This window comes from Bidens hawaiensis, unplaced genomic scaffold (assembly GCF_021521415.1).
Source record: "Bidens hawaiensis isolate Kalapana, Puna unplaced genomic scaffold, B.hawaiensis_p1.1 tig00025353_1, whole genome shotgun sequence".
Taxonomy (NCBI): domain Eukaryota; kingdom Viridiplantae; phylum Streptophyta; class Magnoliopsida; order Asterales; family Asteraceae; genus Bidens; species Bidens hawaiensis.
Genome location: NW_027494039.1, coordinates 38,983 through 63,353, shown reverse-complemented (window position 1 = coordinate 63,353; position 24,371 = coordinate 38,983). Strand labels below are relative to the sequence as shown.

At 33.9% G+C, this 24,371-nt stretch overlaps 3 protein-coding genes, 1 non-coding gene and 2 pseudogenes across 5 annotated transcripts; 2 read left to right on the top strand and 4 right to left on the bottom strand.

The window, feature by feature from the left end:
- Window positions 1–4,267: 4,267 nt before the first annotated feature.
- On the top strand, window positions 4,268–5,120 carry LOC143571320 (major allergen Pru ar 1-like). The gene is made up of 2 exons (XM_077056779.1): window positions 4,268–4,518; window positions 4,809–5,120. Exons 1-2 carry the CDS (start codon window positions 4,335–4,337, stop codon window positions 5,093–5,095), a joined length of 471 nt encoding a protein of 156 aa, XP_076912894.1. The 5' UTR covers window positions 4,268–4,334; the 3' UTR covers window positions 5,096–5,120.
- A 684-nt stretch (window positions 5,121–5,804) lies between these two features.
- TRNAE-CUC (transfer RNA glutamic acid (anticodon CUC)) lies at window positions 5,805–5,877 on the bottom strand. Its single transcript has one exon. It is a non-coding gene; the product is annotated as a tRNA-Glu (tRNA).
- Window positions 5,878–9,860: 3,983 nt separating this feature from the next.
- Window positions 9,861–10,352, bottom strand: LOC143571345 (large ribosomal subunit protein eL13y-like; annotated as a pseudogene). Its single transcript, XR_013142079.1, has 2 exons — window positions 10,197–10,352; window positions 9,861–10,114 (listed from the first exon to the last, which is right to left on the bottom strand). The product of XR_013142079.1 is annotated as a large ribosomal subunit protein eL13y-like (transcript).
- A 3,767-nt stretch (window positions 10,353–14,119) lies between these two features.
- On the top strand, window positions 14,120–15,351 carry LOC143571344 (putative receptor-like protein kinase At1g30570 pseudogene; annotated as a pseudogene).
- Window positions 15,352–19,030: 3,679 nt separating this feature from the next.
- On the bottom strand, window positions 19,031–20,558 carry LOC143571319 (large ribosomal subunit protein eL13z-like). The gene is made up of 5 exons (XM_077056778.1): window positions 20,481–20,558; window positions 19,848–19,963; window positions 19,631–19,761; window positions 19,385–19,543; window positions 19,031–19,301 (listed from the first exon to the last, which is right to left on the bottom strand). Exons 2-5 carry the CDS (start codon window positions 19,954–19,956, stop codon window positions 19,080–19,082), a joined length of 621 nt encoding a protein of 206 aa, XP_076912893.1. The 5' UTR covers window positions 19,957–19,963; window positions 20,481–20,558; the 3' UTR covers window positions 19,031–19,079.
- A 1,318-nt stretch (window positions 20,559–21,876) lies between these two features.
- Window positions 21,877–22,917, bottom strand: LOC143571336 (uncharacterized). The gene has a single exon (XM_077056786.1). The coding sequence runs from the start codon at window positions 22,807–22,809 to the stop codon at window positions 21,946–21,948; it is 864 nt and encodes a 287-aa protein (XP_076912901.1). The 5' UTR covers window positions 22,810–22,917; the 3' UTR covers window positions 21,877–21,945.
- Between the last annotated feature and the right edge of the window lie 1,454 nt (window positions 22,918–24,371).

Below are 24,371 nucleotides of genomic sequence, written 5' to 3'. Positions count from 1 at the left end.
GCCTGGTCACTATCATCCGCTGCCTACTCAACAACCCCTGTCACTATTAGCCGCTGCCTACTCACCAACCTGTCGTAGCACGTGCATAGCCTGCAGTTGGTGGAAAAGAATAGTACACAGCCGGCCTGGTCACTATCAGCCGCTGCCTACCCACCAACTACCAGCATGGCATGTGCGTAGCCCACAGTTGGCAGAACAGGAATACTATTCAGCCGGCTGTACCTTCTTGGAAACCTACCTTCGGCTATAAATACTCCAACACCTTGGAATGGTATGGACACATTACATTATCTTACATTATCTGATATCTCATTATCTTATCTTCTCTAGCAAACTCTCAATATACACTTATATTCAAGAGCAATCTAGTCTGATTCTCACGCCGGAGGGTGGTCACAAGGAGGTACCCCCCCTTCTCAGTGACGAGCTCACGGTGTCTGTTTTGCAGGTCATCAGAAGAACCATCTTTGCCGGACCTAACCCCTCGTGGGAAACATCTATTTAACCCCCAGATTATCCGTAATCTGCCCGGGGTCAATTAGTGTTTCTTCAGAACCCTAGGAGACGATCGTGTGGTGGTGGAGATGCTCCGATGTTGGGAAGTATGATTGATTGTTTTTGTGCATTTCGATTGAAAGAGTTGAGTTTGTAGTTTATGCTTTTGTTGGTGTTCATGTTTATTGAATCACCTTATGTTATGTTATGTTCTGTTCATTATGATTACACATAAAACTAATTAAACTGAATGCGTATACATATCTCTGGTCTGCCTAATTATTGTTTAATTGGAGATTTTTGTTTGTTTGTTTTCTTCAAGGACATGATTGATTTTGTTTAGGTTTACATTTAGTATATCATACCGATTGACTGGTTATATTTTGTAATTAGTTTAAAAAATAAGAAAATAAGAATATTTTGTTGAATTAATGGACACGAACATAACCGGTTGATTCTATGTAATAAGAAAATGTGAGTAAACTGAAGTTATGATAATTTGTCAAACATGATTCAAGTCAAGGTTTAATATGAGATATTGTGGATGAACTTATATCATGTTACCAAAAGGTTTTTCTGGTTAGTTCTCTTTTTGTTTCTTACTTATATGATATAAGTAAATGAACAAAAGTTAATTTAGTGTTGTAGTGCCATACATTCACATAAGAAAATTTCCATATGTTAATTTTAACCCTAAATATTCATAATCTCATTTACAATTTTTTTTAATAATCAGAACGAATTAGATTTTGTTTTATTTGATAAGATTATAAGATTGTTTCTAACTTAAGTGTGGACATTTGATGTTTAATAAATACAACAACTTCTATAGCTTTATACACTTCATTTCAAATAATATTAAATGAAGCTGCATTTTATTATGAACTGATATATTTTGTGGGTTATTTTCAGCTTACGCATCAAACTTCCCGAGAAATGTGTATGAGAAAGCATTATATGTACCAAATAGAGGCTATGCGATTAAGAGGCATTCCAACTCTAAAGGTATAATTTGATTTCATCAATTATTTAATCTTTTTTTAGTTTCATAATCTGATGAGTTATTATGTAATTAATGCATTGACATATTTAAATATTCAGATTTGTATAGTAGAAGTAAAATTTGAACAGAGAAAGCCCTAAGGAAATGCAAAATGTGAAATGGAGATACAGAGGGAAGGCCCAACTAAAAACTTAGGAGATAGAATGAATTCTTAATGATTTTGGTTGTGCGTAGCGAAATTCGAATCAGCCTACTGCCTTAGGTAAGTCCAACAACTCTTAGTTATGTTTTTCCGATTGTATGCCCGATTTACAACAACTAATAAACTTCGCCGATGGGGTTTGCTACCTTACATGGTAGCGTGACAGATTGCCAGAAAGCGAACAAAGAGAAGTCGCTGCCATTGCTTCGGCATAAGAGGTTAGAAGGTATTTTTCCTTATGCCTTCACGCAAAGATTTTCTTTACGATATTTAAAAGAACGTCTAATAAACTTTGGTTGACTTTTAAACAAATCTGAGTAAGTTTATAAAACAACCATAATTGACTCATTTGTTGGTAAATTCTTTAAAATATTCTCTCTATCCATTCTTTTTTGCAGCATGCTAGATATGATGTTTTTGAGTCAGGACATATCTAACAAGAAAAGAAGCATAAACACTAGGATTTGTTAGAGCGAAAACTTAGCTACATATTTGTTGTTAAAGCCTTCAGTCAGAACCGAAAGCCAGGATGACAAGACATATCTGCTGAAATAGAACATTAGTTCAAAACTGTAAAGAGATGTCGCAGCTTAATACACACAACAATGACATGACATACATATTCCCAGGTTGTGGTTACTACCACCATAATTAACAACTCAAACCAGCTACTATTTGACATTGTTGGTGTTGTTTTAATGAAGTTCGATATTTGTAACATCATTATTTTTTAAACTGCTGAGCGATTTCACGAACCCGCCGCGAAGCGCGGGTACACCAACTAGTTATATATAATTTACAAGTTTGGTGCCGCTAAGTCACCATTGGGCCACTTGACGGCACCTTACTTGTCCACACAATATTGTTTTTTGTTTTTGTTTCGTTTTGTTAGCGTGACGAAAACCGCCTCAATTCGCATAGACTTAACGTTCGGGATCGACAACACTTAGTTTTACCAACGCCCGAGTTTACCGACCGACATCACTGGTCCACTCCATTTATATATATTTTTTTCTCTTGTTCAGCTCTGGTACCGTAACGTATATAGCAGAACCCGCCCGAATTCGTGTCCTGTTACCACCTCAATGACCAGACTGACAACGTTTGGGTTTTACCACCGTCCGGGTTTACTGACCAAACAAACTTCATTTTAAATATATTATCTTTTTTATATGTTAGTTTGACAAAAATATATTTTTTGGACGCTAAGGTTTTACCGTTTTACCAATGACGTCTATATCGTAAATGATACTAACTAAATTCGCATCAACTCACCGACGTAACAATCGGGTTTTACCAACACCCATGTTTCAACGTTGAGGTTTTTTCTAATTGCCCCGACGCAACGCGCCTGGTGAAAATCTAGTTTATATGAAAATAAAACTTAAATGGATAAAATATCTTATTATGCTATAAGATGTGAAGAAAGTTTATCTCATAAAAAATGTGTTAAAGGTGACAACTTGTAAGGAGTTTGATGATTTTGGTGACTTTAAAGTAAAGATCACTAGAATTGAGAATGCTTTAATTGAAATCACAAGTGGCAAGTTGTATCCAATTACAATGGGAAGATTTAACTTATCTTTATCTATAATAAGGATGATCAAAATCGGTACTGGGACCGGTACCGAAATCGGTACCGATTTGGTACCGTCGGTACCGAATCGGTACAAAGTTTTGAGTTTCGGTACCGTTACGGGACCGGGACCGGGACCGGTACGGTACAGAACCGGTATTTCCCGAACTTTTACCTTTGATTCCGGTCCCGTACCGGTACCGAGAATTCGCGATTTTCGGGACCGAGATTTTTGGGACCTGGACTGGTCGGTACCGGTACGATCCCGATCTCATCCCTAATCTATAATGTGTCAAACGATGAAACTCAAAAAGGAAACAGGTCAACAGGCTCTAAGTGACACACCGTTAAGCAACTATTAAATTTGATGCACCAAATACTTTAAAATAATTATACAAATTCGGCATTGCTCATCTATCTTTTATACTAGTGTAACGATATTAACAACTAGAAATTTTCACGAGTATCACCTTCGAGAATCTTGAATATCGACATAAGAAGCTTTCACCCCAAATCACCAATTACGAACTAGAATGAATTTGCACTTGGTCTTATTGTCACATATTTAGCTATCATTTCCATTGATGTATTCAAATCCTTAAATAACCCTATTTGCAGGTGTTTGGTCATAAGTTACTACTACTACTACACATACTTAATCACAAATGTTTGTTTTAATATTTGTATGCAGCACCTAAGAGCTGATGGCATTCACATACAAGCACACATTACAAGCCAAAAATATTAAAATTAAAACCAAATGTGTTAAGAGACTTATGCTTAGTTTTGTTTGTTTTGAATGTTTCATTATGCTTATGCCCATTTCAAATGTGGACAAGAGATAGAATGTGTATACTCACCTGGGCCCAACATGAGCTTGCTAATGTAAGGTACATATACACTTGCACAAAGTACAGCATTACATAGCTCCACCCATTTCAAAATCTAAACAAACATATGCTCAATTTGAACCTATAAATACAACCATCCATCTCCATTGCCAAAAACACTCTCAACTTAACAAACTAAACATCTTTTAGCCTTGAATATTCTAAATCATGGGTGTCTTGACATATACCGATGAGCACACTTCACCGGTCGCTCCGGCCAGAATCTTCAAAGCCTCAATTCTCGACTCACACAATTTAATTCCAAAAGTCTTGCCAGATGCTATAAAAAGCATCGAATTTATTAAAGGTGACGGTGGGGCCGGAAGCATTAAGCAGATTAATTTTGCTGGAGGTAAGGTTATATTTATTCCAAGATAGACACTCTAATTTGTTAGAAAAACAAACGTATCCACTTAAATCTCGATATAAGGTCTGGGACTCTCTGCAATATTTTATTAATTCAATTTGGGTCATGTTGGGCTGATGCACAAACATTTTTCTATGGGTCAACTTTATCAAGCAATTTAGGAGGAGGTTGAATGTAATAGATATATATGTGAAACTTTTAGCGCATTTAACATGTACTTTGTTGATTTGGCTCTTTGAGAACACAATTAAACACAACCCAATTTTCGTTTGCAGGTTTCGCCAAGCACCAAATCGATGAAGTTGATGAGAAGGCATTTGCCTACAAGTACACTTTGATCGAAGGAAACGGTATATCAGACAAGATTGAAAAGTTGTCTTACGATATTAAGTTTGAGGGTTCACCCGATGGTGGGAGTATCTCCAAGATGACGACAACACTTTACACACGTGGTGATTTTGAGATCAAAGAAGAAGAGCTAAAGACCGGAAAAGAAAAGGTTTTAGGGCTTTACAAGGTTGTGGAAGGCTATCTACTCAAAAACCCTGATGCATATGTTTAATGATTCTTATTTCAAGATTGTGTTGTACCCAAAATTGGCCCCGCTTTTAAGTTTTTACATTGTCTTCTTTGAATAAAGATCGCATCATCAGTAATGTATTAATGTTTGATTCAAGAAATTGTTTTTTTGATAAACATCACGTATCATCTCAAGTATTAATTGCTTGATGATATCTAATATTACAATAATAAAACACATATGAGATATCAAGACTTGGGTGTACCACAAATAGTCAATATATAATCCACATTGTCCTGTATGTTACTTAGAATTATTAGTACAAGCTAATATGATATAATATTAATTGTCATGGCTCATAAAAAAGCATATGGCAACAAACCTATATGGCAATATGCCAATATATATTTTTACCACAACTTTTTATTTGCATGCTAATTTCTTATAGAATATAGAATCCCAATCTCCTCCATCCCTATGTCTCCTCTTCTGCTTCCAAAGCTTTCTCCCCACCTGCAAACATTTTTTCCTGATCATCCCACATTGTCAATATAGATACCATGTACCTTATATATGTTTCTTACAAAACCGTGGCATCAATTGGGGTGGTGGCGCAGAGGGCTAGCGCGTAGGTCTCATAGCTTCTGAGTAATCCTGAGGTCGAGAGTTCGAGCCTCTCTCACCCCATGTTTTTGGGAATATTTTTGTGCAGTTTATTTATTTAATAAAAAAACGTAATAAAATCAAAAAATTCCGTTGCCGGGACTTGAACCCGGGTCTCTCGGGTGAGAGCCGAGTATCCTAACCAACTAGACTACAACGGAAGATGCGTTTGTGTGTAAACTTTTAACTTTAACTTGTTAAAATATTATTTATACCCAATATATATGTAAATGAAATAAATCTTAAAATAGATATAATATCTTATACAATAGCTTGCGAAGAGCGTCAACTTACAAAAGAAAAACATGTTAAAAGTGATAATTTGTCTTAAACGCCTACATGTCTTGGATTAAAGGCACGTGAAGTAAGAAATTTTCCGCTAACAAAGATATAATTTGTGAAAAAAATAATGATCTTGTGACTTTAAAATAAATGAGAATATTTCTGTAGATGTTATTTATGTTGGATTGTTGTACCCACCTTCCTATAAAATGAGGAGTTTAGACCTTTTTTTAAGACTATCTATTGTGCATATCATTCTTCATTTTCCACCATTTTGCATCTTGGCGCCATCTCAACAAGTTCTCAATCATTTACCCTCACCACTCATTCACTCAATATGTGTTGTGCACATCTTTTTTCATTTCCCATTTTTTAATATATTTGTATTAATAAAACATAAAAAATAAAAAAGGTTAAACCAATAAAAATTTGCCACCTAACTCGCAAAGAAAGAGAATAGTTGGGACCATTCTCACCACGCCATGTGTGAAATGGTACGAAGGGGCGCAATGTTCCATTCTCACAATTCTCACCATTCAAATGCCATATATGACTATTCTCTCCCAGCATTTGAGTATACCACCATAGCCCAACCAACCATTGAAAATGATACACTCATACAAAATAATTATACAAATATAACGTGTCCATTTATCTTTTTTTACTAGTGTAACAAACTAACAAAATTAACTAGAAGGTTTCTCCAAGTCCATCTTCAATAACGATCTTAAATCCCGCCAATTAGAAGCTTCCACCAAGGCTTATTCTGGTATAGAATGAGCATGTACTCATCCTTATTGCCACCTATTTGGCTGTCAATAAGGCTGATGCATCAGCCGAGCAAGGCACCCAACGCGTGAGATAGGTGGTTTAATTTGGCCGGCCCAAGTGGCTTTATTAAGTTGGTTGTGGGCTTAATGGGTTTTTAAGGGGGTTTTCTTAATGATCAAGTTAGAGTTTATGAGATTACTTTTAAGCTAAGTTGTTTTAATATCATAAATGCTTAATCGAGTACAGGGTCATGTAGGAGAGTTGTAAACTTGTATCAAGATTTCTGAGTTATATTATCTTGATAATAATGTTGGGAGTTCAGTCATTTCTTGTTATACAATTAAAAGTTGTATAATCAAGCAACATACAAAATCGAAAATTAAAATATAATAAAACAATTTGTTTCATTTCATATGAGTGTACTTCACAGGAAAATGACGAAGACATACTAACCTTAAAGTTATTGCTCAAATAACAGTGATTATTTTGAGTTAGCAAATTAGAAGATTTAAAGTTGCATAAAGTGAAGCTAATGACTCTTATTTATAATTGTTCAATATATTGGATAAGGAATGCTTAAATTTTGAATACTAATTTCGTGTTGTTACTTATTAGTTAATATTATGGAAAATTGTTGGAATACTTAATTAATCGATATATATATATAAACAACTTTTAGAAGAAGAAGAAGCAGCAAAGATTTTCGATTTTATGTAAGCAGGTAAATGACTTTTAACATGATTAACTATTGTGTTTACATTTAATACGAAAATGGAATATCCTTTAAATATAAAGAGGAACACGATCAAGTTACAAATAATAAGAAAAATAATAAATATTTCTATTAAGTTATGTTATGATTAACGTGTGAATCTTAATGACCTTTTTATAACATATTCGAATAATAAATGTTATGACTGTAATTTTTTTAAAATTTTGTGCATAACTTTATTATTTTGAATATAAACCATAATAAACAATTTAATTATGTACTAACCAACAGAAAACACTAATGTAACCCCCAATTCGTTGTATTTGTATAAAAATAAAATTAATAAGTTAATATAATACTGAAATTATGTAAAAACTTAATGAAAACAATATTCTATAAATCTAGGTTTCAATATCCTAAATGATTTTTGCAAAGAGAAAATAGTGAATGGGTCTGAAACAGATGTTTTTGGTTTAAATTTAAATTTTGAATTTGAATGTTTTTAATAAGTAATTTGTATTATAAGGCATATTAAATTAAATGTATAAAAAGTATAAATCAAGTCATGAAATATATGTTTTGAAACATTTTGGTATGAGTTATGGAAGAAAATATTGAAAACTAAATATTGATTTTTTATTGCTAAAACCCTTTATATTACATAAAAATTCAAATAAATAAATGACATATAGTTCATATATTAATCATTATACATATGGATTGTAATTATAATATTTAACCTCAATGAATTAATTAAAACTAAACACCAAGATTTATGTAATAGGTGCTCTCCATGTTTGCAATATTTATATAAAATGTTTGGAGAAAATTAAGAAAATATATACTGTCCTGAGTTCAAATGCATATGAGAAAATTTTAAATCAAAATCTGAAACAAATCTTATATAAAATATTATGCATTTTTGCTCAAATCCCAGTTTAAAAACAAATTTTAGTTTATTATCATACAAATCCAAATTCTTAGACAATGATGTGCCTTTATTTCTTTAATTTGTAATTACATGTGATTTGAACATTTTATTATAACGTGGTTGCAATTTCAATGTTGAAATTTCCTTATTTGCTTATTTCACCATTTAATGTTAATGAATGAACCGATTAAGAGTTACATTTAAAAAAAAAAACTTGAATTCATATATTGAAATTACTTAAAGATAAGGGACCGTATATTGAAATATGCTGGAAAAAAAAAAGATGAGTAGGGCTATATGATTGACAAATGGCAAAATCAAGTAGTCTTTTATTAAAATAGATAAATGTTTATTGTTAACGTTAATTGTCATTAGAAAAATTAGCTTATATTTTTGTGTTACTCGTTAAGCAATGGCGTAGCTTAGTTGGGGCCAGTAGTGGCCCTGCCCCCTCCGAAATTTTGAGCTCACCCTCATCTGGTTTATGAAAGTTTTATACTTTTATACATATTGAGTGCGGCCTCTCGACGTGTATGCCCAAGCTTCGCCACTGTCGTTAAGGTTATGGGTCTTTTTATTTCGGCTCGACCGAGGTATATAAATCCCCAGGACCAGCCATGGCTGGCTGTGTTACAATATTCACGATACTTGCGTGTTAAGTTTTGATGATTTAATTTATCCTATAAAGTACAGGAAGAGATATAGACCCGTTATCAACTAAATCACTGATTGGATAATTGTGTGTAACATAGAAATAACTATGACGATTTAGATGGTTAAAAAGACGAAATGTGAAAGGCTACAATTTTTGTTTTATCTACTTAACAATGGTTTTTAACACTTAAATAGTATACTTTTCCATTTTATTATATTGTTATACTTAAGTACTTAACAAAAAAAAAAAAGATTTGAGAACATTGAAAAATTTTCCATAATCATAAACATAGGTTGCATAATTATTATATATGTTCCGATATCAAATGATACTGAATTTGCGGCTTTAGTCAAATGGCTCAAGAACAATTGATCATAATCAAATTACCTGACCGAAATATCCAATTGACAAGTTTTACGTTTACAATTATCTTTAATCAAATATCATAAACCAAGTTCTTCCAATCACCAAAACAACTTTATATAAACAGACTTAAACTTCTAGTTCTAATCCTACGTAGATGGAATTCAAATAATTCAAAAAACTAAAAAACAAGATAAATAGATAATTATCAAATAAAACCTTTTTCACCACCCCAGAAATACTTTTAACTGTTAATACTTTGTTAAAAATTCAGAAGTAGTAGAGAATGAAAAACCTTTTTCACCACCCCAAATAACTGAATTTGGTGCTAATCACACCATTTTTTTCTCATATCAAAACAAAGTTTAAACTTTAGAAAATAAAAAAACAAACCATCTAAGTCCAAAATAACATTCAAAACAGTTTTAAGACATAAGTTAATCAACCCAAGAACCTTTCACCTATTTCATTGCTTCCTTCTCCGCCTCTGCAGCCCTCTTTAAGCCTTGCACCCAAATGACGACTGTTCATCCTCTCAAGACGCAACTTAGCATAAGCATTAAACGATTGCATCTCTTGAGTAACCTTCACAAGCTCAAAAGCAGCCTTCTTCCTAACAATAGGCAATACCGGACCTTGAACCTGAGTAGCAGCTGCAAGCTCTTCTCGTGTAGAGTCACCCGCCTGATTAGCAAAAAAAAAAAAAGATTAACCACACAATTATAACAAGTAGTTTAAAAATAACCAAACACTTAATCGCGTTTACCTTTGTCTTTCTTGCACGTCTTGAGAAGACAACTAACTTAGCCTTGAAGGTTTTTAGCCTCTGAACATTGGTTTGTAAACCTTCCAAAGAGCGGTACCTGTGAGGTTTGGATAGACTGCTGGCTGGTTTAGGTTCTTGTCTTCGTGATTGATTCATTTTTTAAAATGTTTCCTGCAGCTTTATACATATTTTAATAAGCAAACTAGTAAATTTATTAAACATGACAAGACTAGTTCTCAACTTATATGGATTATTGCTATATAATGATTAATTGATGCTTCAAATGATAATGGTATTGTGATTTAACAGTAAAGATGGGAATTAAACAGTTTTTGACCATTGTAAACCAAACACTTATGGTCTTGTTAGGCTTTATAATAAAGAAAATATAAAATACTAACAAAATAAAGAAGCGATAATGTTCACAACTCTTAAAACTTTGAAGTACCAACTTAAAAAAGATACAAGCAAAATATAAAAGGTTACACAGGTCAAAATCCTATGGTCCGGTTTTTCGCGACTGATTTCTAATCTAAAGTATAAACCATAAACTAAACCATAGGTTTGAAAATTTCTCAACCTAGAGACCGAAAATTTTGGACGCCAAAATAACTTGTCGGACACCAAAATAATTTCTTCGCTTTTAGGACAAGTGGGAGAATTTGTTTGGCTCAAATTTTCAGCGAATTAATGATTAAAAGTCAGCAGGTCGACATAATTTAGCATGGACATTTTGGGTAGGTTGTCAAATGGACATCTCGGTCATTATCACAGATATATAAAGTTACACAAGTCAAAACTCTATCGTCTGGTTTAGTTTTTCGTGATCGATTTCAAGTATAATCATAAACTATGTATACCGTCAAAAGTTTAAAATTTTCTCAACCTAAAGAACAAAAATTTCCAATGAAAACGAGTAAACGACCTTGAAACAAAACATGTGATCACATTGAACGGTTTCACGTTTCTAAACCAAACTAGACCCTTGTTTCCTTCTGTTTTCTAGTATCAGGCAAGTAGCTAACTAGAGAAGTTAATACTTACAGAAAAATAAGGTTTTAACAAACAGAAGACAGAGGACAAATTTTACTTGTATGTCGACACAAAGAGAGGTGCCAAGTCTGAGCCAAAGGAATCAACGCCGTCCAAAGAAGGAGATATGTGATGATTGGTTAGTTTTAATAACTTGTGAAACAAGTTTTTTAAAGTAATCAACTAAGTTACCTAAAACAATGCCTATACAACCGTGTGGCCTGCTAGGGCTAGATATATAGAAGGACCCTTGAGAAGCACTTTGGACTCTGGTAAGCCCACATATGTATATAATCTGTTAATTAAGGCTCGTAACGGGTTTCTAAGTGGAAAACCATTAACCGTTGTAACCGGTTAGGTTCGTTTAATAACTGCTTAATCTTATAAACCTATTGAATATAACCTTATGAGCACTGCCTTATTAACCCATTTATGACCGGCCAAGCACCGAGAAACGTAATTTGGGGGCCAAATTTCTTTATATATATATATATATATAGATTTTTTTTTATAAATAGGTATGGATCTTACTAACTTATTATAAAATGGGCCAGATACCTTAATAATTCATTAAGCTATTGAACCCGAAATAAATTTAGCTTATATGTTTCGTTGCCTGTTAAGGCTCAACCGAGGTATTTAAACTCTAGGAAGCGACCTTGAACCCATTACCGAAAAAGGGTCACAACTGGTTCCTATCTAAAATCTTATAGCCGGTCTTTAACATACAACTAATATCGTTTACAAACATATTTCTTCTCCATCAGTTTAATAAGGCTATGTGTAGTGGAGAGGCTACAAATTGGAGCGTTTTGCGCCATGTGGCGCCCAGTCAGCAAGGGTGGGTTTTTGTTTTTGGGGTGTAATGGTGTATGGGCTATAAATAGTAATATATATATATATCTTACACACACATATATATATACTATAATATAAACAAACAAACAAAACACACAGATATGCAGGGCGAGAACAACTCATCGCCCCCACCCCATTTGGCCTGAATATCGCCCGGGGGGCGGTGTTCCCCCCGAAAATCGCCCTAATCGCCTGGATTTGCCGCCCCATTACGCATAGCCTAACTGGTATTTGTTGTCAGTTAGGAAATATATACGTGGCCCAACCCATTGTGAGACTATTTTTTATTGCTTATTAAACATTTGAACTTTCACTTGAGTGAATTGCGATTTTCGTCCATGTGGTTTGTTCAAATTTGCAATTTTAGTCCAAAAGTTTAAAATTTGTTATTTTCGTTCCTAAGGTTTCATTTCATTGCAATTTTCGTTCTTTACGTTAACATATTTTGGATTGAAATAGCAGATTTTAACAAACCACGGGGACGAAAATCGCATTGAAAACGTAAACTTATGGACGAATTGCACCGTAAATGAAACCTTAGGGACAAAAATAGCAAATTTAAACTTTCAGACTTAAATATTAAATTTGAACAAACCACTAGGACGATCTCCGCGGTTCTCTCCTTTCACTTGTTAACAAATATCTTTTTATTATTTAACTAGCTTTTAGCCTTTGTATTAAGGTTTTTTTTCGTTCTAATATTGTGAATATGACCAAACCTATTTGATCTATTTGTTTGGGGTTATGTTCGTTTATATTCTTTTATTGATGAAACATTGAATCAATCATCTACTTATTGTTTTATATTTGTTTATGTTCATTTAAGAGTGTTTATTTATATTTGTATTATGTTTTTTGTGTTCGTTTGTGTTTGTTCATCATATATAATCACTTACATCCATTTACCTTTGTTCAATTATGTTCATTTACCTTCGTCTATATATTCATGAACTATTCTTTTAAATTTTAATTGTACGAAGATATAACCTGATTGGCATGGAATCAAGGTTGGCGTTGTGGTGGTAGTATGAGTACTTAAGATGAAAACGGGTTGACCCGGTTAACGTTTCACAAATAAAGAAGGAAGTAAGGCCAAGGCAACTTGATCTAAATCGGTGGCCAATTAATCGGTGTTCATTCGGAAATTCAGGAGAAATCTAATAAAGAAGGGTTGGTGGTTGTAGGTGGCGATGGTAGTTGATGCGTGAGAGGGAGGTTGACGATGATGAGAGGTAATTGAAAGTTAACCGGTGATGGAGATGATAGACCGACGACAGAGAATATGTAGAGGAGAGAAATTAAATTAAGGTTTGATGATGAAAGTGTTAAACTAGATAGATCATTCATGTAATGATACTCAATGAGAAGTTAGCGTTTCAATTTACATGAAGATATGTTAAACTAGATGGATCATCTGTGTAAGATATGTTTGCTAGCAAGCGACAACCATGTGACGTAGTGGAGGGGCTAAAAACGCTCATTATCATGCCAAGTCAGCAACACGTAGACACTAAGGTTTTCTCCAGTTTTATGCATAATAGTTGAAGCCCCTCATAATAATTAAATATTATTTAAGTTAACTAAAAAATATATAATAATTAAATAAATAAAAAAAAGGAAGGGCTATCATCAAATTGTCTTGCTCAGTCAACCTACCAGCTACTCTACATGCTCCTTCAGATTTATTTAAATTCATTTAGTAAAAATGTTTTGTTTGTAAATTACATGGTACATGTTACGACAACCACCTCTAATTAATTAAAACGTTGACCCACACGATTAAAAAATCCACGTTGTGGGATTTAAAATGTATAGGACAGGCAAGGAATTATATATTTTCAATATTCTAGATCCAAGACGGGTTGTAGTGCCAACTAGATATACAATACTTGTTACAATTATGAGTTGGCCACCGGTTGATCATATGATGAGTTGGATGACAATATACACTATTCCTTCAATTAGTCACCTCGCTTTCAATTCTTTAGAGCTGATTTGATTTCTCTTTTAGTTGATCAACCATCACAACAAAAATGATGCATGTCATAGAAAAGTTTGAACATCTCAAAGTACCACTAGAAGCAATAAAATTAGCAACCGACGACTTTGCTGACAAGAATTGCATCGGGGGTGGAGGATTCGGGAAAGTATATAAGGGAGAACTAGTTCTTTCTAATATACGTACGATTGTTGCTTTGAAGCGCTTAGATACTAAATTTGGGCAAGGAAACCCCGAATTTTGGAAGGAGATCATTACTCTCTCTACTTACAAACATGACAATATTGTTTCTTTATTAGGTTTTTGTGACGAGAGTGGTGAGAAGATCCTTATATATGAGTATGCGTCTAAGGGAAGTCTTGACTCGTATCTCAACAATGACGATCTAAAATGGACTCAACGGCTGAAGATATGCATTGGGGCAGCTCACGGACTAGCATACCTTCATAGTCCTGGTGTATCCCACCAAAGAGTATTGCATCGAGATATTAAGAGTTCCAACATCCTTCTGGATGAGAACTGGAATGCTAGGATTTCAGATTTGGGTTTGTCTAAACTTGGCCCCGCTAACCAACAATATACATTTCTTGTTTCTAACGCAGTAGGCACTATTGGGTATTGTGATCCACTCTATGTGGAGACAGGGTTGTTAACAAAAGAGTCTGACGTTTATTCATTCGGCGTTGTGTTGTTTGAAGTATTGTGTGGCAGATTGTGTATTGGTAATAACATGGATAAGTGTCAGCCTTTGACAGGATTGGTGCGGACGTATTACGAAGAAGACAATATACATGAAATTCTTCATGCCAGTCTAAAAGGTGAAATAGCTTCTCGTTCTTTACAAGAGTTTACTGCAATAGCTTATCGATGTTTAAGCAGAGACATAAAAGAACGGCCAATAATGGCCGAGGTGGTGTATAAACTTGAAAGAGCGCTCCAATATCAAGCAAGTTATTTTCCCTACTCGTTAATTTTTTAGTTATTTATGCCTCTATATGCACAAATGTTTCATAATTGAATGTGAAATTAAATTTCAAAATCAGTAATAGTAAATATGCGAAATTTGTAATTAATCTATTATGATGGTTTGGTTAAGTATTTTTTTACTTAATATTTTGGATGTTAATGCAGAATCAGGTGACTGTTTCAAGTAGCACATTTGAGGAAGCAGTTGAGGAAGTTGAAGAACCAGATGAGATATTTGAAAAACCAGTTATGAAGTATGGAAGAGGATTTGATGACGATAGTCTTTGCTGCGTCATGTAGCTCGGCCATGTTCGATTTGAGAAAGTGTATTTGTTCCAGTGGTGTTTGCATGTTCATCACAGTATCATACATGGGATTAATATGTTGTATTTATGTTTAGATTCATGTGCGTGCGTATAAGACTTTTCTTTCGATTCTCTACGTATTTTGGGTTTATCATGTTCTTTAATCCATTTATATATGTGAGTTGATTAACGAATGACATTTATTTGAACTTCTTGATGTCATTGTAATATACAACCAAGTTACATATACGCAGTACCATATAAACAATCAATCAAACCTAAACATTGTGACATACACACAATGCGATAACACGATCAATTAAAGAAAAAATACTGTGATATACACATAATCAAACCAAGTTACATACACAAGGCATCAATATATGATCAGGTGACATTCAACTTTTTTACACAAAAACAATATATAAATAGTTGATCTAAATACGAGGGTTATAGAGTAACAAAGTTTAAACTTTAGAAAATAATAAAAACACAAAGTCACAAACCATCTAACTCCAAAATAAAAATCAAAGTAGTTTCATGACATAATAATCAAACCAAGCAAACAAGACTCTTTCACCTATTTTTTTTTCTTCCTTCTCCGCTGCTGCAGCCCTCTTAAGCCTTGCACCCAAATGCCGTTTGTTCATCCTCTCAAGACGCAACTCAGCATACGCATTAAACGATTGCATCTCTTCGGTAACCTTCACAAATTCAACAGCAGCCTTCTCCCTAACAATAGGCATCTTTGAATATGCTATCTGCAGTTTTATGTTAATGTGTTAATAAACAAACTAGTTAAATTATTAAACATCCAATCTAGACGAGTTCTCAACTTGCAATTCAATGCTTCAACTTATAATGGTTTGTGATTTAACATAAAGATGCATGAGAATTAAACTTACAAGTAACATGTAAACTGGAATTTATAGTAGAGTTAGACTATTTTCATACAAGCCAATCTTACTAAAAACAAAGCTTTTTATAACGGTTAATATAGTCTTGTGAGCCAATCTTACTAAAAACAAAGCTTTTTATAACGGTTAATATAGTCTTGTTGGGTTTTATTATAAGGGTCAAGTTATTCTATAAAGGGTAACAAAAATGAGAAGTGTGAGAAGCCATAAATAATTGACATGTGTCAAGTGGGGACCAAAAGAAAAAGGGTATAGCGGTAATTGTACACATTTTCTCTCTCCACATGCAAGGCACATGTTAGTACCCCCATCATTTTAGAATGTTTATAACTTTTTCGTAAGATATTTTTTTTTTTAAAAAATCATCATAATAACAAGCGTTTTTTTATCTTTAATATGAGTATGATTTTTGTTATATAAAATTTAAAACAAAAATCACGTCATTGTGTCATTGTGTCTTTTCGCACATTATTTTACCTTTTCGCTTATCATTGTGTCTTTTTTCATTGTGTCTTTTCGCACATCATTGTGTCTTTTTTTCGTCATTGTGTCTTTTCGTACACCATTGTATCTTTTCACTTATCATTGTGTCTTTTTTCGTCATTGTGTTTTTTCGCACATCATTGTGTCTTTTCGCTTATCATTGTGTCTTTTTTCGCCATTGTGTCTTTTCGCACACCGCTGTGTCTTTTCGCACACCATTGTGTCTTTTTTCGTCATTGTGTCTTTTCGCACACCATTGTGTCTTTTCGCTTATCATTGTGTCTTTTTTCGTCATTGTGTCTTTTCACACACCATTGTGTCTTTTTATCTAATACATAAACACAATGCTTAATACATGTTACACAATAACTTGAAACGTAAAACACAATGGTGAATACATATAACACAATGGTGAATACGTATAACACAATGACCTAAAACGTAAGACACAATGGTGAATACGTATAACACAATGACCTAAAACGTAAGACACAATGGTGAATACGTATAACACAATGACTTGAAACGTAAAACACAATGGAAACAACATATTACACAATGAACAACAAAAAACACAATTAAAAAAACCCATTAATTTTTTTTATTTTTATATAACAATATGATACTCATATTAAAGATAAAAAAACGCTTATTATTATGGTGATTTTTTTTAAAAAAATAATGTCGTATGAAAAAGTTATGAACATTTTAAAATGATGGGGGAATTGACATGTGCCTTGCATGTGGAGAGAGAAAGTCAACAAAGATGGGTTATTACCTTCATGCCATTTTCATCCATTTTTATTTATTAAATTAATCTCAGTCAATAAAATCTAAGATTAATGGACTAGATTCCTTCTCATCCTTCTCATTTTTGTTATTATCCTTTGTATTTTAACTTTACACTTGTTATAAAGCTTACGAAACTCAATACTAAACAAAACATAAAAAATAAAATAAAGCTTACGAAACGAACATAGAAGCCGTAAGATGATGTGGATGTCGATATAGTCACAGTACCCCTCCTTTTATATCCATTTAACACCTAGTGGGCTGTTGAACTCTTTGGCCCACTATGATCTCCATCTCAAAATAATTTCGTTTATTTCCTTTTTTGTAGCACATTAGCACAATATTAAACCCAGAATTAAACTAATCATTCATGTAAGCCCACGTAATTTAGCCAGACAAGGTGGCTAAAATAACTGAAACCACACCTACAAAACATTAAAACAATACAAACTAGACTCCATTCCACCAAAACTTATATTTACAAAATGTTATGATACGAACGGTTTAAATGAATGGAATGCGATGAAAATAAGTGCTAAAATCAAGCTTTACAAAGTGACCGAATCTGGTTGGTTAAATATCATGTCAAGTGAAGATTAAAAAGTGATTTGGTCGATGACTAGATTTAGAGATAATATTATGGGAAATGGTTGGTCAAATGGACAAGTTGGTCATTTTTTTCATCGACAAAAGGTTACTCAGAAAATCCTATGGTACTAATAACTATAAACCATAAATCAAACCGCTCTTTAAAAGTTTAAAATTTTCTCACCCTATAAATAGAATTTTAAAAAAAGTGGCATCCAAACAAAACGTGTGATAAGTTAGAATTGTTTCATGTGTTTAAACCGAACCATAAAAACCTTTGTTTTCTAAATACAAATAGCTAAAACGTGAAATTAAGAGAGAAAATAAATATGGTTTTAATAAATTTAAGACTAGGAGACAAAGTGGCAAGTCTCTGTATTATATTTTCGTTTCTTTTTTAGAAGCGCATTGATTATTTTATTACGCTATAAAATATATGAAATGATTTAAACTAATGATCAAGTGAATCAATGGTTGAGATAACTAGGGTGTCAAATAGACATAACTAGAACGATTTATATTGTTAAAAAGTCAAAAATGTAAAAAGCTACAACTGTTTAGGTTTTAAATTTAAACATAATTAACTTTCATATACTATATTATTATTACTATTTATATTATAAAAGTTATTATCATCAGTCAACCAGTTATTCACTCAATCACTCAAACCCAAAACCCATAAGGACAACCACCCAAGTAAGACCAGACCCCTAGGTAAATTATACGGCACTCTTGGTGTGAATACCAATTGGTTAAATTGTAACTCAAAAGCAGTATAGAATGAAAAACCTTGGTGCTAATCACACCATTTTCTCATAACAAAAACAAAGTTTAAACTTTGGAGATAATAAATAAAAACACAAACCATCTAATAACTCCAAAAAACATTGAAAACAGTTTTATAACATAAGTTAACCAAAGAAACCAACCAAGATCCTTTCACCTATTTCTTTTCTTCCTTCTCCGCCTCCGCAGCCCTCTTAAGCCTTGCACCCAAATGATGCTGGTTTGTCCTCTCCAAACGCAATTTAGCATAAGCATTAAAGGACTTCATCTCTTCAGTAACCTTGACAAGCTCAACAGCAGCCTTCTCCCTAGCAATGGGCAATACCGGGCCTTGAACTTGAGTAGCCGTTGCAAGCTCTTCTGGTGTAGAGTCACCCGCCTGATTACCAGAAAAAGATTAATCACACAATTATAAAAAGCAAGTAATTTAAAATACTGACCAAACATTTAAAAAAAATTTACCTTTGTCTTTCTTGTGCGTCTCGGGAAGACAACCAACTTAGCCTTGAAGGTCTTTAGCCTCTGAACATTGGCTTGTAGACCTTCCAAAGAGCGGTTCCTGCGCCTATGATCCACAGCGATACCAATGGTTGGAGCAAGTTTCTTGGGAATACCCGCAGCCTGTTTATAACAAGTTTAAAACTTTCAAACTAAGAAACATCTAAAACACCATTTTGATGACTTAAATAAAAACCGAGCACGACTTACCTTCAACTCTTCAAGAGAAAATCCCCTGCCCTCCCTAAGTTTCATGTTGTATTTCAAGGTTTGACCGTGAACCTGGGGACGGAGCTTTCCAGCAGGCCTCGGGAAAACCTTAACAGCCTTTGCTTGCCTAGCTGTAAATATATATGTAAAAACATCCACAGTGAGACAACAAATTAACTAAAATGAAACAGAGCAAACATGAAACGCCACAGCTTACCGTTGCGTCTCCTGGTTTTGCGGGCAGGTTGGTTGAACCACGTCTTGACATAATTTTGCCAATGCTTCTTGAAGTGGCCGTTGGGGATAACGTTGTTATGCTTCACCATGACTGATCTATAAAAGGCATCATATTGCTTTATTAAGTATTGAGAGTGAGTGAGCAATAACCAAATAATTAACCGACAAAACCACACCGAAATTAACTGAATTAACCTAAAATCAGTAATGGGCTCTTTTTGTACCCTTAGTAAACCAAAATTAATAAAATCGACTTGTACAATTAATGTGTTCATATATTTCTAGCTTTTATACCTCCGTTTCATTTACTTCTAAGCAAAAATCTCAACACAAGTTTATTTTTGGTTATCAACCGAAATGAACCAAACCAAAAACCAACAAACCAACCAAATAAACCTCACACATTAACCAAAAACCGATTAGTTAATAAAACAGATTCAGTTTGCAAATACTAATATTAACAATCTAAAACACATTCAGAAATACTTTATCTTAGGATCTTCATTCACAGCTGGCTAATATTATTGTGCATTGGACAGCATTGTAACTAATAATCAAATTCAACTAATTATATAGCAAGAGTTAATTAATAAGAACATGAAAGTGAGCATACCTGAGGATACCTTCGCCTGCAGAGAAATTGAAGAGGCAGAGGAATCGGTGGTGGCTTTGGTATTGGAGTGTTTTAAGTTAGGTGAAGATGATTGTGACCTAGATCTAACGGCTCAGATTTCATGTCATCATGAATGGGCTGGACTAACTAGGATATAAACAATCAGCCCAATGGGTCGTACGTGTGTTAGTTAGTGTATGAAAAACTCAAGACTAGGGCGACTGGTTAACAAAAATTAGTAACAATGATAATAATATAACCGATTAGTTTCGTTTGAAAATGGTTAGTTAATTCGCTTACTGACAATAATTATTTGGTCAAGTTTGTTAACCTCTGGATTTTAAACTTGAGTTTATACAAGCTAAAAAGCTTGAAAAGAGCTAAGCTAATCGAGCCTGACCCCAACCTCAAACAAAGCTCTTTTGTTATATGGCTCGAGCTTGAGCCTTGTATGGGACAACTGCTAGACTCATCGAGCCAAAGGAGCCATGTGTGATTTTATGTTCTTAACTATTTTGGATTTATGTATTAGTTTCACACTATACAAACGAGCACGGTTTGAGCTTAGACTTGTTTAAGGTACCACACATGAACTCAAGCGAATCCTAGGCTCATTGAAGGTTTTTCTCGAATTAGCTCGAGCCCTCTCGAGCTTCATTTTTAGTATACAACTTGAGCTCGAGCTTCAAAAAAGACTAATGAGTCTAGTTCGAGTTATACTTAGGCTCGTTGAAGGGTTTTTTTTTTCAAATTAGTTCGATTCGAGTCTATCTCGAGCTTAATGTTTAGTATACGAGCCAAGCTCGAGCCCAAAAACATAAGCTTGAATCAATCCAAACTCGAGCTTCAAAAAGGCCTAACAAGCCTGACTCAAGTAGCGTAAGGCTTGGGCTTAGCTCGGCTCATTTACACCCTTATCCATAATATTCTTACATTTCCAAATAATCACCTCTTCCTTCGTGAATTATTTTTTAATAATAATCTACCTTTTTTTTTCAAAAATGCTTAAAATAATTAAAAAGAAGTTTCAAAAGTATATTATAAATTTTGAAAGTCAAATAAATACTTCCAATAACTTTGCACAAATGCAAGAACGGTGGACAAACTTACAAACAAAACACTCAAGATGTTCTTGACTTACAAATTGTAAGCGTGTTTTAACATTTTTCTATATTATACAGCCCATTGTCGATAACTAATGTTGGCAACTGAAACAGGTCGCCTCGTTTCAATTCTTCGTATAGCTAACGGCTCTATGACTTCAACGTTTAAACTTAACTAAAATAAAATGAGATCAAGTCACAAAGGTAATGTAAATAAACAAATGTAAAACTATCAAGCAAAACATTCTGCAACAGTCATTCAAATTTAACCACAAGAAACTGCAATTTAATACTTTTGCCAAAATCCAATACTAAAATCTTATTTATGCCATTGTTAAAAAAACATCAAAGTAACAAACATTCTACACCCGACGCTGCTTCTTGCGCCGACACCCGTTATGTGGCTTACGTGTCGTGTCTTCAAGGTACACAATCGGGTTTTTATCAGACCTCGAGTTAGTGTACCCGTCTCTAAAACTCAAAATAGCCAACTTCTTTTTCTTAAAAAAAGTGAACCCGTTAACCTTCATCACAACCGACTTTAACCCCATACGTTTAGCCTCTCGTCCCACATGTTCACAAGTTGCTTCAGCAGAATATTTAGAAACCTTCGGTCCACCTTTCATTTCAGCCAAACTACCAGCAGATGACCCCATTTTTTTGTTCCCTTTAGAATCAGTCACTGTCACGAACGTATTATTGCGCATAATTTTAACATGAACTATATCTGCATTTTGCTCTACCCCAGATCGGTAATTTTCATTGTCTTTCATATATCCCCCAGAAAAATTCATATTCCTACCAGATAAACCAGATTGAGATGGGTCAAAACCTCGCACAAATGGTCTACTGTCCTGACCCGTTTCACTTAGGTCTCGAGATTTACCCATGTCAGCAAACTTTCTGGTCAAATTCTGAAAGAACTCTGGCTGCATGGGTAGTTGTCCTCTGTTTATCTCGGCCAATCTTTGATGTGGACCTTCAAAAGATCTAGCATAGTTTTCTCTAAAAACAGGCCCGTTATTCGCGCCTCCAAAATATCCAGAATTGTTTTCTCTCTCAACAGACCCATTAGTCACGCCTCCAAAATATCCAGAATTACTTTCTCTATCAACAGGCCCATTATTATCGCCTCTCTCAAACTCCTTTGGGCCCTCAATATGTATAGAGTTTGCAAAGTTTATAGAGGCCGGAAGATAACTTTTTTGTGCAAAACCTAGTTTCATGCCCAAGTTTCCTAAATATCTAGGAACAGCATTATGAAGAACACGAGTTGGACTTTGGTAATTCTTTGGAATTCCTGAAAAGAGGTACACGTTTTGTAATTTTAATAAAAAATCCAATTTTGATGTGACATCTAAAACCGAAAAGGATTGAGAAGTTTTCACGGGACACAAGAAATGTTATAGCATATTGATTGTGACTAATGTTCTTGAAATGATATAACACCAATATTATCTTAAGATTAGAAAGTTATCTACTTAACTATAATTCTTTCATACTTAATCACTTCTCTAATCTTTATCATACTTAACTATAATCCTTTCATACTTAAAATGTCTTTATCATCCTAAAACGTGAAAGTAAAATTACTTCCATTTCATTTTTAACAAATCCACCTATTACTTTTATATTAACTATGCCATCTCAAATAATATATCCCTCTCTCTTTTACCACTCGAAAAGTGAAAACAATGCATTACTTTCATCATTTTCCACTTTACCAATTTAACATCCAATGATCAAATACAAACTTTACATGTGTTTGATGGTCATACTCTTCAAACGTGCTATCCAATGGTTTCTAAGTTACATGCGTTTTAAATTGAGTGTAAACTTGATATATAATCACTGAATGTTACAATGATATAAGCGGAAAAAAACTGAAAAATAACACATTGGTTTCAAATTTTAGGTGGAAACAAGTGAAACAGTTATATTGTTTGAGAAGCATAGTTAATATAGCAGTAATGCTTGATATGTTAAAAATAAAAATAATCAACTTGCAAGCTTAATCATGATATTAATCATACTTATAAATCTACTACAGATCTGAAATACCAGAATAATGCACGTATGACAACATGAACCCAAAACAAAAGCCCCAAATTCTAAACACACATACATCATCATTATATATGAAGTGAAAACATTAAAATAACAGCTTGCCTGAAAACAAGTCACGCTTTTGCCCGATTTGACCGGAGATCCGGCTCCTGCCGGGAACCCGAGAAATGATTTGCTTGAAGACCATTGGATTGAATTTGGCTCTGAATGAATTAGGGTTTCTACGATGAAGTAAAGTAATAAAAAAGAACCGGTTTTTTTATAGATTCAGTCCTTACTTTATTCTTGTAGTGAAGTTTTAACACTTAAAAAGTTTTATAATACCAATAACGGAAGACTAGGGAGCAGTTGACTTTTACTAGTTGGATTCTTGAACTGAATGGGTTTGAGCTCACTACCTAGTCATGCTTTCAGGCGAGTGTTTACGGGCGTTAGTCTTAGGTGAGGGTTTTTCCGTATCGAAAGGTGAGTGTATCCGATGTGGTGAATTTGGCACTAGCACATTTAAAAGATTCGTTAGCAAGTTAAGAAAAGTGATAATATATGATTTTTAAAAGTTAACCAAAGAAACTAATAAAAGATAAATTACGGAGCGGATGGGAGCAACCAGCTTGTGTGGAATGCGACCATCAGTGTTCCCAATTCAAAAGATCAAAACCAACGACGTTGATGTTGTTGCTGACTGCTATAAATTCTGATTTCATCACTCCAAAACCAACGC

Coding starts and splice junctions, on each gene's coding strand:
- LOC143571336 (XM_077056786.1), bottom strand. CDS start 22,809: ATGAAACTAGGTTTTGCACAAAAAAGTTATCTTCCGGCCTCTATAAAC.
- LOC143571320 (XM_077056779.1), top strand. CDS start 4,335: ATGGGTGTCTTGACATATACCGATGAGCACACTTCACCGGTCGCTCCG. Junction 4,519..4,808: donor GCAGATTAATTTTGCTGGAG/GTAAGGTTATAT, acceptor TTTCGTTTGCAG/GTTTCGCCAAGCACCAAATC.
- LOC143571319 (XM_077056778.1), bottom strand. CDS start 19,956: ATGGTGAAGCATAACAACGTTATCCCCAACGGCCACTTCAAGAAGCAT. Junction 19,762..19,847: donor CAAAACCAGGAGACGCAACG/GTAAGCTGTGGC, acceptor ATATATTTACAG/CTAGGCAAGCAAAGGCTGTT. Junction 19,302..19,384: donor GACGCACAAGAAAGACAAAG/GTAAATTTTTTT, acceptor TCTGGTAATCAG/GCGGGTGACTCTACACCAGA.